The 17,464-nt window shown below is 53.0% G+C and overlaps 1 protein-coding gene across 4 annotated transcripts in view; it reads left to right on the top strand.

Annotated features, from left to right (window-relative positions):
* Positions 1-228: 228 nt before the first annotated feature.
* LOC127585784 (pre-B-cell leukemia transcription factor 2-like) overlaps positions 229-17,464 on the top strand; it is a 55,557-nt gene continuing 38,321 nt past the window's right edge. Inside the window, exons 1-2 of one of the 4 annotated variants that reach the window (XM_052043476.1) lie at positions 229-624; positions 868-941. In XM_052043476.1, coding sequence (XP_051899436.1) covers positions 344-624; positions 868-941 — 355 coding nt within the window. In that variant the 5' untranslated portion in view covers positions 229-343. The remainder of the gene's footprint in view (positions 625-867; positions 942-17,464) is intronic. The other 3 variants (XM_052043473.1, XM_052043477.1, XM_052043474.1) reach the window with 3 other exon arrangements.

Below are 17,464 nucleotides of genomic sequence, written 5' to 3'. Positions count from 1 at the left end.
CCGTGGAAACTGACAAGCAGAATAGAAAGTAAACATTTCAGTTGATCTGCACTCTCTCTCTCTCTCTCTTTCATTTGAGGGAGGGAGAGAGGGCGGAAAAAGAAGGCGCACACACACACACCACAGTGAAACTCGCCGCTCTGCCCGAGTCGGTAGGGGGATTTGCCTGAAATTCTCTCACCCCCCCTCTCTCTAACCCCCCCCCCCCGCACCACCCCTCTCTCTCTCTCTCTCTCTCTCTCTCTTCTCTCTCTCTCTCTCTCTCTCTCTCCCCGGGAACACGCTGACCCTTCCCTGACGATTTTCAGCCTGCGAGTCGGGATGGAAGAGCAGAAGCCGCTTGATGCAGGCCCGGGGAGCCGGGGGTGCCGGCGGAGGAGGAGGCGGAGGAGGTGGAGGCGGCGGAGGAGGAGGAGGAGGAGGTGGAGGCGGCGGGGGAGGAGGCGGCGGCGGCGGCGGGGTAACGATGTCTGTGCACCCGGCGTCGGCCGGCCTACAGCCCCTGACGACCCATCTCCGCGAAAGCCCCACAGATAATGGGGACGGGAGGAAGCAAGACATCGGGGACATTCTCCACCAGATCATGACCATCACCGATCAAAGTCTGGACGAAGCACAAGCCAAGTTGGTTCTCATTATTTAATCCTTAGCAATTTCCTTGGTTTTAAACAATGCATTTTTTAAAAAAATGAATTATGTCTTTAAATTTGCAAATTATGTTTATATTTGTGTCTGCCTGTGTTTTATAAAAAAACAACTGATCTGTAGATATATTGGTGGATGTTTAATAGACAAAAGACTTAAAGTGTGCGTTTAAAAGTTTTTTTTATTTGCCTTTTGTGTTGATGTGAATTTCTCCCGTTTAAGGAAACACGCGCTGAATTGTCACAGAATGAAACCTGCCCTCTTCAGTGTTTTATGTGAGATCAAGGAAAAGACGGGTGAGTGTTTCCTCTCTGTGTCAGTGTGTGTGTGTGGGGGGGGGGGGGGGGGGGGGTGTAAATGAACGTATCCCTCCGTCCGTCTCCCTCTCTCACACACTAACACACACACACACACTCACTCAGAAACACACAAAAAGGAAAAAGATTTCTTGCCCGCCATCTTGGCCAGCGCACACTGCTCTTTCCAGGGTGTGTGTGTATGTGTGTGTTTTGTGTGTGTGTGTGTGTGTGTGTGTGTGTGTGTGTTGTGTGTGTTCCGTGTCTCTGGGCCCGGCTCAAATCTTTGTGACTTTTTTCTTCTCTCTCTCTCTGGCTCTCTCTCTCTCTCTCTCTCTCTCTCTCTGCCTCTTCCCGGGAGGGGACACAATACCGCTTCCGATCACTGATCACCAGCCGGGACGGCAGAAAGCCAAGCGTTTATTCTGTGCCGGATCCACCATGTGAAACCGATCAGTGCATTTCCTAGGTCCCGTCTCCCTTCTCGGTAGATTTCCCTTTTCAGTTTGTTGTCTTCCCCGCCCCGTCCACCACCACCCCCCCCCCCCTCCCTCTCCCTCTCCCTCTCTCTCTCTGGGCCCCTGGCCGTCCCCACACACGCTCTTTCTTTCTTCGGATCGTTGTTCGGCGCTACAAAGGTTTCTTTGGTCAGTTTCCCCAACATTGTGTGAATTTCAGCAATTTTGACAATCTTCTCACCGTTCGCAACTGTCGCTCGCTCAAACACACACACACACACACACACACACACACACACACACAGACTCTCAGATAGACACACACACACACACAAACTCTCAGACACACACAGACGCAACCCCTGTCTCACACTCGCTCGCTCACACTCATACAATCTCATACACACGCACACTCACTCACGTACGCACAGGCACTCAGGCTCTCAGACACTCAGACACACACTAACACACTCTCAGATGCACACTCTCACTCTCTCTCTCTCTCTCTCTCTCTCTCTCTCGCTCTCTCTCTCTCACGCACATAGATTCCAGGTATACACACATCACCTCAGACAGACACTCAGAATGTCAGACACACACACAGACTCTCAGACATGCTTGCACACACACACAGATTCACACACACCCACAGATTCATGTGCGCCCGCGCGCGTGCACACGCACACACACACACACACACACACAGATCTGTGCATTCATATACACAGGCTCACACACAGACTCTTCCGCGCGCACATGCGCACACAGACACGCACACACTCACACGCACTCACCCCCAGCCTTGTACACACACACAAACAGCACACAAATACAGATGTGCACACACACACACACACATGTACACACACAAACACAATGGTGCATGGGCTCTCAGACACGCTCACATAGATGCACACTCACATGTACACAGTCTCAGGTATATGCACTCAGATGCACAACCACACAGACAGGCATGTGCGTGCGCGCGCGCGCGCACACACACACACACACACACACACACACAGAGTAACTTTCACCCTGCTGTCATGCACCAGGGAACACCCAACACAACTCTTGTTAACTTTGGAGATCTGACAAACCATTTCCTTTCTCTCAAATTTGTTCTGTTTGCTGCCTAACCCCTGTACACGGCTGTACTCGTGAAGTAAGTGTGTGCAGGGCTGTGTATTTGTCTGCGTGGGGCGAGGGCTGGGGCTTCAGATTGAACTTGGGGTGCTGGTTAGAAATCCAGTCCCCAAGCTCTGGGAGAAAGTTGGTCAGGATGAGTTCATGTGACAGAAATATCTCAGAATGGTGGTTCATGTGTTTGAAAATCCAGCCTTGGAATAGAAGGAAAAGCTTCTGTTTTTAGAATGTTTGCCGTGTGATTTGGAAAATTTACATTTCTATAAAATAAGTGAATTTTTATGTAATACCGGATGTTGAGGTGATGTTTCTGGTTGTTGTGATTATTGAATGTTTGTTTGCCACCGTGGGCTTGTTCTGGTGTCTGACACCTCTGTGTAATTGCACAGACACTCTCGTGCAAATGCCTTCCTCTTGCACACTCATCCTGCGCACACTTACCCCATCGCAGCCCCCTCTCGCACACTCACTCCACACATACCCTGCTTGCACACTCACCCCTTGCATGACCCTCCTGCACACTCACCCATTGTTGCCCCTCTTGCACACTTACCCCATCGCAGTCCCTCTGCACACTCACCCCATTGTTGCCCTTCTTGCACACTGCCCTTGCACACTCATCCCTCGCACACTCCCCTCTTGCACGCACTCCATCTTGCACATACACTCCCTCACACGTGCACTGCCCTCCTTGCACGAACGTGCTTGTGTTCAAGTGCATTGCATTGTGTTTAATTGGGAGATTAGATCTGGTTTTTTGCCCAAGGGGTTTCCCGATTGGGGTGTCCCAGGCCCATCTGAACCCATGATAGGAAGCCACCTGTATAATTGGGAAGAGGTGCTGGCGGGCCAATTTCTGCACAGTAAGCCCCACGTAACGACCAGAGCATGCGATGGGTGTATGTTTACCAAGGGACGGACGTGCCTTGGGACGGCCACCTCCCCTCTCTTCTTTGAATGGTGCACAGGAGGTACAGCGACTGGCTGGCAGGACAGTGGGTGGTCTTCGTGGCTTGTCTGGGTGGACCATCCTGTCCAAACACAGCACTGCTGACAGTGCAGCTCTCCCTCGGTACTGCATTGGGGTATCAGCCCAACTTCCAAAGCTCCAAGAGGCTGGAGTGGGATTGGAACCCACTGCCTTCTGGCTTGCGGAGGGCACACCTCACGGGCGGCATCTTCCCAGTGTGAGTAGGCTAATGTTTTGCGGTTGCACCTGGTGTGTGAGACTTCGCACCACCCCGCTTTCAGCGGGAAAAGTGGCTGCCTAGAGTTCCCCTGAAAGCAATGGTGCCTGTAGTCGATCTGCCCCCTGTCTGTCAGTCGGCTGGCACCCCGTCGCAATCCGGAGGCTCAAACACGCAAACGTGAGGCTGCGACACTCGGGTCTGCAACTGAGAGCCCCGACTGTCCCCTTGGGTGGACGGGAAGATCCCACCGATGCGGAACTGTTGGCCAGTATCGATGCCCTGAGGCGGTGTCGGCCAGTGAACCGGAGGGTGGGCTCGCTGGCCTTGTCAGCTGATCCTGGGATCTTGCTGTGTGTGTGTGGGGGTTTTTCTCTTGCGCTCTGTCTGCTGCGTTGCAAGAGTTGACGGTGTCGGACGGTGCTATGACTTCTGAGGTGGCAGGAGGTGTGATACACACACCAATCTCCTTCTACATTTGTAACCAGCAGCCTCTTCACGTCAAGCCTGAGGGAATATTTCTGCCAAGCGTGCTGGATGAATGATTGGTTATTGGTCAAAATTCTGACAACAGGTAGTTTGGCTGCTGTATATTTTGCCTTTGGATTGTTGGTGGTACCTTTCCCAGGGAGTCTGGTGAGACTTTAATCTGGTGAGGACCCGTGATCTGATACTTCCCCCTCCCTCTCTGTCCCAAGTCCAAGGTGGTGGACCTGGCTGGGGTACAAATCCCTCCATGCTTCAGGGTGGCTTCGATGAGGGAGGGGTCGAAATATTGACAGGGTTCCTGTGTTGGATCATCACCCGCCTCTTCCCGACGCCATTGAGAAAGAGGGAGAGGCCGCCCGTGTTTATTTAATTAATTTCTCATGATCTGCCATTGCCAGACCCTTGGGGGGGGTGGGGTGTGGGTGTGGAGGGTGAGCTGCCCTCTTGAGCCAGGCAATCCTTCTGATGAAGGTGCTGTTGGGGAGAGAGCTCTGGGATTTGGACCCAGCCATGGTGATGCACTGGAATCAGTCACTCTGGGATCAGTTACTCTGTGGTGTACAGTGTTCACTGGGTTATCCAGGATTAGTGCGCACTGGGGCAAGTTACTCTGGGCATACAGTGTGCGCTGGTCACTGGAGCCAGTTGCTCTTGGTGTATAAATGTGGACTGTGTTTTGGGCTTCAGAAGCCTCTTGGTGTAGAATGTATGTTGCCTCATTCTGGGTGTATAGTATGTGCCAGGAATCAGTTGTTTACGGGTTGCTACAGTGCCCACCGGATCACTCTGGGATCTTGATTGCACTGGATCATTCTTGAGGTCCTCATAGTACAAGGTGCACTGGATCACTCAGGTCCTCATAGTACAGGGTGCACTGGATCACTCTGGGATCAGTCACTCTGGGCATGCTATGGACTGGATGCACTGGGATACTCGTACAGGGTGCACTGGATTGCTCTGGGATCATTTGCTCTGTGTCGTGTGAATGGAAATAGTCTGGGATCCTCATTGCATTGTGCACTGGATCACTCTGGGATCGGTTACTTGGTGTAGTGTGGACTGGGATCATTCTGGGATCCCCTTTGTATAGTGTGCACCTGATCACTCTGGGATCATTCTATGGTGTACACTGGGTCACTGTATCAGTTGCTCTGGGCATACGGTGGGACAGTGTGGCGTTGGATCACTCAGTGATCCTGTGCACACCACAGATCCCAATGGGATCATTCTACAGTGTGCACTGGGTCACTGTATCAGGTGATCTCACAGGTGTGAAGTAGACCGGTGTCACTTGCTTTCCCGCCCTGGGTTCTGTGGTCACTGGGTGGGGAGGGGAACAGTTGCGGCAGGAGGTTCCAGGGCAGGTTGAAGTTCCGGGAGGGTGTTGTCCCACCGGTGATCAGCACACGCTGCCCCCCACCACCCCCCACCCACCTCCCCCCCACCCCCCACCTCCCAGTCAGTCTTAATATTGAGCTGTGAACGTGGGAGGGAAGCGCCAGCCCAGCCTTGCCCCTTGACCTCCCTCCCCCCACCCCCTGGCGTCTCCCTGACAACCCTTGCTGACTTGGCAAGGGCAATTCTCCCACAAAAGGGAGGGGACTGGATCAGGCAGGTCCTGGTAAACACGCGCAGGCTCTGCCAAAGAAATCCGACTCCTGGACTTGGGTCCGTGCCCAGCTCCTGGCTCTGCCCCGGACAAACGTCAAAAAAACCCATCTGCCTCACAAATCTGGCTGACCCCACGCCCCCCACCCCTCACTCCCCACCCCCAGGCCCCTCGGACAACCGAGCCCCAGACCCAGATGGGACGGGGCACTCAGGTCTGTTCGGGGCTCAGGTTGGGGTGAGGGGCAGGGCTCTGTCCCATTCAACCTTCCCCCTGGAGATTGACCGCAGGGGAAACAGGCGTTCGGCCCACCGATTCTGTGCCAACCATCGACTTACATCAGTCCCATTTAGTTCTCCGCCACAATCCCATCACTTCCACCACCCCCCCCCCCACCCGCCCGCCCCCACCCAAGATTCTACCCCTCACCCACACACCAGCGGCCGATTCACCCCACCGAGCCGCATGTTTCTAGGATGTGGAAGGAAACTTGAAGCATCCAGGAGAAAGCCCAAGTGGTCATGGGGAGGACACACAACTCCACACACACACAGACAGCACCGGAGGTTGGGATCGAACCCGGATCCCCAGGACTGGGAGGCAACGGCTCTACCTGCCATGCCACCTGACAGCCCAAGTCCGCGGCGATTTCCCACAGGAACATGGACGGAAAGCTCTGGCACATTGCGGGAACACGGGACATTGAGGAAGAGAGTTCTAAAACTAGCTGCTTCAAAGAAGAAAAAACGTTGCCTTATCTCCATCTTAAAGGCTTCTCAGTTCCACATCCCCCACCGAATCCTCTCCGCACCCACCCTGCTCGGACCCCTCAGCAGAAGTACAAACTAGCTGGGAGGAGAATCACCTCCTTTTGTGAGGTTGACCCTCTGAAGGGTTCAGATAGGGTGGCTGTGGGAGATTTGTCCTCCTGTGAGACAGTCGAGAACTGGGTGGGGGTCGGCGGGGGGGGTGGGGTCACTGTTTGAAAATAAGCGATGGCCCATTTAGATGGAGACGAGGAGGTTTACTCTCCCAGAGTGATGAGTCTTTGGAACTCCTTCCTCAAAAGGGTGGGTGCAGGCAAAGTCCTTGGAATGCATGCCTTCCGGTATTAGACATTTCAACCCTGGGAAAATGATACTGGCTGTCTACTCTATCTATTGTCTCTCATAATTTTGTAAACTTCTATCAGGTCTCCCCTCAGCCTCCGCCGCTCTGGAGAAAACAACCCAAGTTTGTCCAACCTTTCCTTATAGCACCTGCCCTGTAATCCAGGCAGCATCCTGGTAAACCTCTTCTGCACCATCTCCAAAGCCTCCACATCCTTCCTGCAGTGGGGTGACCAGATTTGAATGCAATACTCCAGATGCGGCCTAACCAGAGTCTTATAAAGTTTGGGGTGGGGGGGGGGGGGGGGGGGGTGGGGGAGCGGCAAGCTGAGTCCCGGGTTCAATCCTGACCTCCGGTGCTGTCTGTGTGTGGAGTTTGCACACTCTCCCCATGAATGTGTGGGTTACCCCCCCCGGGTGCTCCGGTTCCCTCCCACATCCCAAAGGCATGCAGGTTGGGGGGTTGATTGGCTGCTGTAACTTGCCCCTGGTGTGTGAGTGAGTGGTAGAATCTGGGGGGGTGGGGTAGTTGGGGCGGATGTGGGTGAGAGAATGGGTTGCGAGCTACAGGGGCTACATGGAGGAACAAATGGAACTAATGGGATTGCAACCCCAGGAGCCGGCATGGAACCAATGGGCCAAACAGCCTCCTGTGTCCTTTGACTTGCTCTCCAGTTCTGTGCCTGACTCTGGCCCAAGACTGAAAGTGCTGGAGATGCTTGCTGATGCCTCAGGAAGGGTACTGAGTCCATGTGTCAGGATACTGGCCTGATGTGTTAACTCTGTCTGCCCTGCGCGAGGTGTATGAGATTGACGGGGTCTTTTGCCTACACCCTCCCCCTTCCCCCCACCCCCCACCCCCATGTGGTTCAGGCATGGGAGCAGCCCTTCATTAAGGCTCCGGTCGAAGATGTGGCTTGGGATTTGGGGAGGGGAGCAGCGAAGGGACGGGGGAAGGGGATCCACTGGCCGAAAACAGAGAGCTTCTGGTCAGTCCGGTGTGCGTCAGGGCAAGGGGGGGCAAAGGTCCGCCATCCTTTGGGACCGCAGGGATGGTGCGATGGGTTGGGATCCATTTGGGATGGTGGGGGGTGGCTGCAAACCATTGGGACTGTGGGAATGGTGAGATTGGCTGTTGTCCATTGGGATCGCCAGGATGACCACTATTCATCTGGTGAGAGTGGCCGCAGTCTGTCAGGGTTGAGGAGAAGGTGGGAGGAATTGTGATCCATTCCGGTCAGAATGGCTACAAATCCTTTGGGATTGCGGGAAGCGTGGTGATCCATTGGGATCGTGTGGTGTGGGGGTGGGTGGGGAGGTGGGATTGCAGGAATGGGCGAGTATTGTGATCCATTTGACACGGTCGGAAAGGCCCCAATTTGGGATTGTGCGTGTGTTGGGAGAGGCTGCGACCCACTGGGATTGGAAGGAAGCATTGACATCCTGTGGGTTTTTTATCTGAAGTAGTGAGGGAGGTGGTTCAATAATCACACCTCATGTATCTTTTTAATAAATGAGACTCCATTAAAGTAGAGATTTTCGATACATGTGATCTTTTATTCATTCTATAACTGGGCTGAGAGCACATTTTATAACTCTCATTAAAATGACCGATGTCTTCATAAGATGTTATGGGTCTCTTTTATTTCCCCCTCTGCCTCCATTAATGTTTGTGTGTCTGTGAAGTGGATGTGATCACCCTGTCTATAGTCAGAGGGCAGGGTCAGTGTCTGTGAGGCCTGTTGTTGTCTCACCTCTGAGGCTGATGAGAAAGACCTCGAAGGAGTATTTTATTATGGGATTTTTATCCAGTGTCCTTGTCATTTATAAAAGGACAAATAATCCTTCCCTCGAGGGGTGGAAGTTACTTAAATTTCTTCCTCTTGTGGCCAGCTTGCTAACACTGCTGATGCAAGCTATTTTCGCTGATTGTGTGGGCTACTTACACAGGGACACCTGGTCCTTGATCACCTCTCCCAAGGCAATTTCCGGCCCTGGTTTTGGGGGGTGGGGTGGAGAGGTGGGCAATAGGGGAAGAAGACATCCAGGGGGGCTGATTACTGTGCAGTGGTGCAGCTGGGAGAGAGCCGGGTTCGCTCCCGACCTCCGGCGTTGTCCGTGTGGAGTCCGCACGTTCTCTCCGCGACCGTGTCCTGAAGGCATGCGGGTCGGTAGCAGAATGACTGCAAGTCACCCCCGAGTGTGTAGGTGAGGAGTAGAACCTGGGGGGGGGGGGGTGGCGGTGGAGGTGATGGGAGTGTGGGGAGGATGGGAGGGGATCCGTGTAAATGGGTGGCTGATGGTCAGTACAGACTCGGTAGGCCGAAGGGCCTCTTCCCCTGCTGCCTGACTCTACAGCCAGGTTTGTCAGTAATACTGACGCAGCACATGAAACGGGGAGAGCAGGCCATTCAGCCCATTGAGCCCGTTCTGCCATTCCACAGCTGCCCGGCTTTGTGTTCCAGGCACATCGAGTGTGGTGCCGAGAGGGTGCCACACTGCCGTGGGTGCCAGTTGTCAGATCGGGTCCCATGTTCCCCAACCCCCAGAGTGAGTGCCAGAGCCTCGCCTGGCATCTCAAGAGTGGGGGAGTGGTATGGACTCACTCATCTTTTTGGGTATTTGGGTACAATCTGGGTGGCCCACCTTGCTATAGTCACCTCCGTTGCCAATCGCTGGGAGATTGGGGCCTCTTCCTGGCTGATGCACGGGTCAGAGGAAGCTTTGGACACACTGCCCACGGCGCTGGGGACTGGACACCCCTCCTCCTCTCGGCATTTCGGAGGAGAGGATCCCACGCCTGCAGGAAATAGTCACCCCGTGCAGAAACAGGCCCCGTGGCCCACTGAGGCTGTGCCAACAATGAACCACCCACTTACGCCAATCCCCACATTCCCATCGACTCCCCCCACCCCACCCCACCCCACCCCCAGATTCTACCCCTCACCCACACACTAAGGGGAAGTTTACAGAGGCCAATTAACCCACCGACCCGCAGGTCGTAGGGGTGTGAGTGGAAACCGGAGCACCCAGGGGGAAACCCACTCCGTCACAGGGCGAACGTGCAAACTCCACACACACACACACACACACACACACACACACACACACACACACACACACACACACACACACACAGCGCCGGAGGTCGGGATCGAACCCAGGTCTCCGGAGCTGGGAGACGGCGGCTCTACCCGCTGCGCCACTGATCCCAGTCTAACAGTTCCTCACCTCTCTTTGCCCCTTGTTTAAAGGTTCTGGCCCCCTCCTTATCCACCATCCATGGAATCCCTTCCCTCTCTCGATCCCAGTAGTCTGTCTAAATCAGTAACCCTCTCCTTTTTCACAGGTGCATTTCCTTTCTCTGTTTGACCTGGTTTTTTTTTGCTCACTATTTTTTTTAAGCTGATTTTGCACATCTTTTTTAAGCCTGTGAATTAACGAGGTAGGGTCACACAGATCTGCCAATATCCCAGTCAAGAATGGTGGAGGGGGTAAGAGGGGGGGGAACCGATGTCCGATGTGAAACGCATTACGTCCTTGGCAAACCATCGGGTGTTCAGAGTCTCCCTTCCACGGCACAAATCACCAAATCATCCCCTTGGTACATCCAGAAGGCTCATTAGACGCAACTTGACACCATCCCCCAGGAGGAGGTGTTAGACTGGGAGACAAACCTCACTCAGAGAGGTGCAGAGGGAGGGCGTGGGGGATGTTAGTTCTGGAGCTTAGGAGGCCAGGCCACTGAGGTTAAGGCCCCCTCGTGATGAGACAGGTTAGATTTGGGCAGGTGCCAAGGAGTGAACCCATTGTGGGAGGGCTTTGAGGCTACAGGAGAGGAGGGATGAGGGGGCAGAGGGGAAGGGAGAGGGAGGGAGATAAGATAAGATAGCTTTATTAGTCACGTGTACATTGAAACACACAGTGAAATGTATCTTTTTGCGTAGAGTGTTCTGGGGGCAGCCCGCAAGTGTCGCCACGCTTCCGGCGCCAACATAGCACACCCACAACTTCCTAACCTGTACGTTTTTTTTGGAATGTGGGAGGAAACCGGAGCACCTGGAGGAAACCCATGCAGACACGGGGAGAACGTACAAACTCCTTACAGACAGCAGCTGGAATTGAACCCAGGTCGCTGGCACTGTAAAGTGTTACGCTAACCACTACACTACTGTGCCTGCCCATGCACTAACGTGCCTGCCTGGGGGTGAGAGCACAGGAGAGAGGGGGTGAGAGAGAAATACTGAGAGAAGGGGAGAGAGGGGAACCATGGAGATTCACCAGACAGGTTCCAGGGACAGTGGGTTTGCGCCTTCAGGAGGGATTGAGTGGACCAGGATGGTGCCCTCGAGTGTTCAGGAGATTTCATTGACACTTACAGGGCTCGGCAGACTGGACGTTTTCCCTAGCGGTGGGGTCTAGGACTCGTGGTCCCAGTCTCAGAGTAAGGGGGAGGTTGCTTGCGACAGATCGGGAGAAATTCCTTCACTCAACAAGGGGCGGTGGGGTATTTGGTATTGGTTTATTATTGTCACTTGTACCGAGGTACAGTGAAAAACTTGTCTTACAAACCGATCGTACAGGTCAATTCATTACACGGTGCAGTTACATTGAGTTAGTACAGACTGTATTGATGTAGTACAGGTAAAAACAATAACAGTACAGAGTAAAGTGTCACAGCTACAGAGAAAGTGCAGTGCAATAAGGTGCGAGGTCACAACAAGATAGATCATGAGATCAGAGTCCATCTCATTGTATAAGGGAACCGTGTCTTATCACAGTGGGGTAGAAGCTGTCCTTAAGTCTGGTGGTGGTGCCTTCAGGCTCCTGTATCTTCTACCCGATGGAAGAGGCGAGAAGAGAGGATGTCCCAGGTGGGTGGGGTCTTTGATTATGCTAGCTGCTTCACAAAGACAGCAAGAGGTAAAGACAGAGTCCAAGGAGGGGAGGCTGGTGTCAGTGATGCGCTGGGCTGCATCCACAACTCTCTGCAGTTTCTTGCGGTCCTGGGCAGAGCAGTTGCCGTACCAAGCTGTGATACATCCAGATAGGATGCTTTCTATGGTGCATCGGTAAAAGTTGGTGAGAGTCAAAGGGGACAAACCAAATTTCTTTAGCCTCCTGAGGCAGTAGAGGCGCTGGTGAGCTTTCTTGGCAATGGCATCTGTGTGATTTGACCAGGACAGGCTGTTGGTGATGTTCACTCCTATGAACTTGAAGCTCTCAACCCTCTCGACCTCAGCACCATTGATGTAGACAGGTGCATGTACACTGCCCCCTTTCCTGAAGTCAATGACCAGCTCTTTTGTTGACATTGAGGGAAAGGTTGTTGTCATGACACCATTCCACTAAGCTCTCTATCTCCTTCCTGTACTCCAACTCATTGCTGTTTGAGATGCGGCCTACAACGGTGGTATCGTCTGCAAACTTGTAGATGGAGTTAGAGCAGAATCTGGCCACACAGTCATGAGTGTACAGGGAGTAGAGTAGAGGGCTGAGGACACAGCTTTGTGGGGCACCAGTGTTGAGGATAATCGTGCTGGAGGTATTGCTGCCTATCCTCACTGATTGAGGTCTGTTTGTTAGAAAGTCAAGGATTCAGTTTGAGGGAGGTGTTGAGTTTAGGTCTTGGAGTTTGGGGTTAATCTTTGGAATTTGCTACCCTACACGTTCGGTCAGTGAATTAATTCAAACCTGAGGTGAATAGATTTCTGGATGTTAAGGTTTTTGGGGTTAGTGCTGAGGACTGTCAACCATCATCCTGGTGAAGGGTGGGACAGTCTGAAAGGGCTGAATGGCCTACTATTGCTCCCAGTTCCCCAGGACAAAGGGTGCTGGGTGCTTGGGATGGAAGGTGGGGTTGAGTGGAGGGTCACAGAACCCCCGTGCCTCTGTTCCCCACCACCCGGGGGCAAGTTAGCTGGTCAGATCAGGAACAGTCACCCACCTGGGAAAAGTGTTGTCCTCACTGAGGGAGCAGCTGGAATAAGCCCAGGGGTGGGAGGACGTAAGATCACAGGGAAAGCAGAACAGGAGAAGGCCACTCGGCCCCTCCTGCCTTGCCATTCAATATGATCATGGCTGATCTCCCCTGGGCCTCAGATCCTCCAGTTCCCCACAGCCTTCAATTCCCAGATCTTTCGAAAATTCATCAGCTATAAGATACCCCCAATGATCTACCGACCACATCCCTCTGAGGCAGAGAATTCCACAGATTCCCCACCCTCTGCGTGAGGTTCCTACCCACCTCAGATCTAAGCGACCGTCCCCTAAAGTTGTAACTGTGTCCCCTCGTTTGAGACTTTCTGTCTAGTGAAAATATCTCGACATCTCCCCTGCCATTTGCCCCTCAGTAGCTTATACAATTTCTCCTTATTAGAACATAGAATAGTACAGCACAGGAACAGGCCCTTCAGCCCACAATGTTGTTCCGAACTAATTAAGCTAATGATACTTAATCCCTTCTGCTTTGTTTATATCCCTCCATTCGCTGCACATCCATGTGCCAATCTAAGAGTCTCTTAAAAGCCTCTGTCGTATCTGCCTCCACCACCACCACCCCTGGCAGCACATTCCAGGCACCTACTGCTCTCTGCGTAAAAATAAAAACTTGCCCCGCACATCTCTTTTGAACTTTCACCCTCTCACATTATTCTAAACTCCAAGGTAGGTAGATCTAATTTCTTTAGCTGCTGGTGATAGGACAACCCTCTCATCCCAGGAATAAGCCCAGTGAATCTCTTCTGGATGGTCTCCAATGCCTTTATGTCCTTTCTTAAATAAGAGGAGCAAAGCCGTGCACGGTACTCCAGGTGTGGCCTCACCGCCGCACTCAGGGAAGGTGCCAGTCTAACAGGGAGTCGACCACAGTGCTTGAACACGTCAAGGCACATGAACATTTCCTCCGGGGGTAGGGTAGACCTGAACTTACTTTGGGGAGGAGAGTTGGGTAGAAGGAGGCGTGCATTTTAGTAGATTCCAGAGTGGAGCGTCCTTCCCTGGAAGCTGGGAAACTGGTAGGCCTCTCTCTGAAATGGCTGCTGTGAGACAATCAGAGGTTTGATGACAGAAACTGGGCAATCCTGTTTCTTGGTGGAAAGACTGGTTTTTATCTCTGGGTTGTGCTGTTTGCAAGTGCAGGATTCTCACATCAGACCCAATCACTACGTCTGAGAAGCATTTAGACAGACATTTAAATAGACAAGGCAGGGAAGGGTAATGTCCTAATGTGGGCAAATGGGATTCGTGTAGATGGCTTGGCATGGACGTGTTGGGCTAAAGGGCCCATCTCTATGCTTAGGACATAAGGAGGAGGACATTCAGCCCATCGAGACAATGCTAGCTCATGGAGCAATTCCATCCCACCCCCCCACCCCCAACTCGGCAGCTAGTTCCATCCCACTGGAACGGTGTGTCTGATTCCCAACTCCATGGCAAGTATTGTGCGTGACTTGGGTGCGTTGTCAAGCGAGGACAGCGCTATGCCCTGTCCTGCTGCAAATCCTTCACTGCAAAGTTCCCACACTTGGAAGAGGCCCCTGAGACTGCTTCGGGGGAGTGGAGGGTTGCAAACTGTTCTCGTCAATCTAACCCAGAATTCCCCAGTCTGACGTTCGACGGTTGACCGAGCTCCGGGGAGGTGAGGTGGACATGGAATTTCATGTCACTTGCTGCCTGGCAAACTCCAAGGAGAGCAGCTGGGAGCTTCTTCCTTCCATTTCTTCAGGGTCTCGTTCAGCATTTACTGCCCATCCCCAACTGCTCCTTCAGAAGTTGGGGCTGAGCCCCCTTCTCAAACCGCTGCAGTACTTCTGGTGGAGGTGCTCCCATAGTGCTGTTGGGGAGGGCGTCCCAGGGTTGAGACCCAGTGAAGTACTGGTGATAGATTTCCCAGTCAGGATGGTGTGCAGTTGGGGGGGGGGGGGGGGGGGGGGTGGGGGGATGGTGGTGTTCCTGTGCACTTTCTGCCCTTGTCCTTTTTTTTAATATAAACTAAAAAATTTTAATATTAGCTAAAAACACTGCAAAAGGACAACCAGTGTCAAAACGCTACAATACAGAAAGAGAAGGAACAAACTAAGCATCTACATAACTGCAGCAAGATAATGCTAACACCCGCTAAGTGCGCACGCAACACTTCAGAGAAGAAATGCGTTCTCACCATCCACAACACACGCGATCCCCTGAGGGCTGCCCTTGTTCTTCTTGGTGTTAGAGAGAGTGGTTTTGGGAGGTGCTGTCATAGTAGCAAGGGCGAGTGACGCGGTGCCTTTTGCAGATAGCACGCACTGCAGCCAGTGGGTGGAGGGAGGGAGGGAGGGAGCGTTGAGGGTAGTGGATGGGGAGCCGATTTAGCGGCTGCTTTCTCCTGGTTGGTGTCGAGCTCCTGGAGAGTTGCTGGAGCTGCTCTCGTGCAGGCCAGTGGAGAGTGTTCAGTCACACTCCTGACCTGTGCCTTGTAGTTGGTAGAAAGGCCTTGGGGTGTCAGGAGGGGAGTCAATCACCACAGGATACCCAGCCTCTGACCTGCACTTGAAATGACAGTACTTATGTGGCTGGTCTAGTTGAGTCTCGGTGCCTGTGTGTGGGATCAGAATCAGGTTTATTATCACTGACATATGTCGTGAAGTCTGTTGTTTTGCGGCAGCAGTACAGCGACAGGATAAGATCTCTTTATTAGTCACATGTACATCAAAACACACAGTGGAATGCATCTTTTACGTAGAGTGTTCTGGGGGCAGCCCGCGAGTGTCATCACACTTCTGGCGCCAATGAAAGACCTAAAAATTACTATAACTTGCAAAAATAAATAAGTAGTGCAAACAAGGAATAATGAGGTGGTGTTCATGGACCGTTCGAGATCTGATGGCAGAAAGGAAGAAGCTGTTCCTGAAATGTTGAGTGTGGGTCTTCAGGCTCCTGTACCTCCGCCCTGATGGTAGTAACGTGAAGAGGACGTGTCCTGCATGGTGAGGGTCCTTAGTGATGGATGCCACCTTGAGGCACCGCCTCCTGAAGATGTCCTTGATGGTGGGGAGGGTTGTGTCCGTGATGGAGCTGGCTGAGTCTACAACCCTTTGCAGCCTCTTGCAATCCTGCACATTGGAGCCTCCATACCAGGCAGTGATGCAGCCAGTCAGAATGCTCTCCACTGTACATCTGTAGAAATTTGCAAGTGTCTTTGGTGACAGTGTTCCTCAAACACTGAATCCCTCTTGGTGTCAGCCCTGCTGGGTAATATTTCCTTTTCATACAGAAGGAGGCCATTTGGCCCGTTGACTCTATGCCAGCTCACAGAGCAATCCCATTCCCCACTAATTTTCCCTGTAACCTACTCTCCCCACATTCCCACCACGAGGGGCAATTTACAGCAGCCATTTAACCCTCCAGCCTGCCTGTCTTCGGGACATGGGAGGAAACCAGAGCTCGCGGGGGTGGGGTTTGGGGGGGAACCAATGCTGTCACAGGGAAAACGTGCAAACTCCCCACAGACTGTGCTGGTGGTCAGGATCGAACCCGCCTGCTGGAGCTGTGAGGTAGCAGCACTACCGCTGCGCCGCACCCTTTCAGGAGCTGGTTAGGTTTCGTTGCTTTGTGGCGCATCGGAGCAGATTTGATGGGCTGACTGGCCTTAAAAAGAACTTTAATTGAATTCAATCCCGGAGCCGCTCAGCTGGGATTGGAACTGGGACGTTGCAGGATTTCGGGAACGGCAGCACAGAGCCGCGCACTGTTCCCCCACGGAGCCAGCCGGTGGCTGTGGGAGTGAGTATGAGCAATGTCTCCCTGCATGCGCGTCAGTCTGCGATTGATGTGCTGCTTGGATCGGGTCAAACTCTTGTTTGTTCTGCTAACTTTTCCCGGGAGGGAAGCTGTGCCTTTCCCACAGGATGGGATTTTTTTTATATATCCGTAAAGTCATCCCATGGGATATCCTGGGACACAGTCCACTGGGAGAGCCCGTGGGCTTATCCCAGCAACCAGGTTCCTGCTCTCGTCCGAACTGAGTGCAGGGTTTTTGGGTGCCGGGACAGAGAGGGGAGGGGCGTGAGGGGGAATCGGAAGGGACGGGGTAGGATCATTGTATGTGGACTACCAGAGGAGGGGGCTGGGTGTTTCAAAGGGGACGGGACACACTTGGTTGTACTGTTGTGAAGGTTGGGAAAGGGGGGGGGTAGGAGGGAGAAGTGGGGTGTAAAATGGGGAGGGTCCCAAGTGGGAAGCTTGATGCCCCTTGACCTGTGGAGCTACCGGTCGAAGCCTCCGTCCTGTGTGAGATCGGTGCCTTTGTTCAGCACTGGGGTTGGCCTGAGAGTAGGCAGATGGAAGGATCTTTTGACAGAAGAAGGAACATAGAGCATAGAACACTACAGCACAGTACAGGCCCTTCGGCCCACCATGTTGTGCCGACATTTTATCCTGCTCTAAGATCTATCTAACCCTTCCCTCCCACATAGCCCCCTATTTTTCTATCATTCATGTGTCTATCTAAGAGTCTCTTAAATATCCCTAACGTACCTGCCCC

Source organism: Pristis pectinata, chromosome 34, assembly GCF_009764475.1.
Source record: "Pristis pectinata isolate sPriPec2 chromosome 34, sPriPec2.1.pri, whole genome shotgun sequence".
NCBI classification, from domain to species: domain Eukaryota; kingdom Metazoa; phylum Chordata; class Chondrichthyes; order Rhinopristiformes; family Pristidae; genus Pristis; species Pristis pectinata.
Note: the sequence above shows the minus strand (reverse complement) of the source record. Positions and strands in the feature narration are given on the sequence as shown.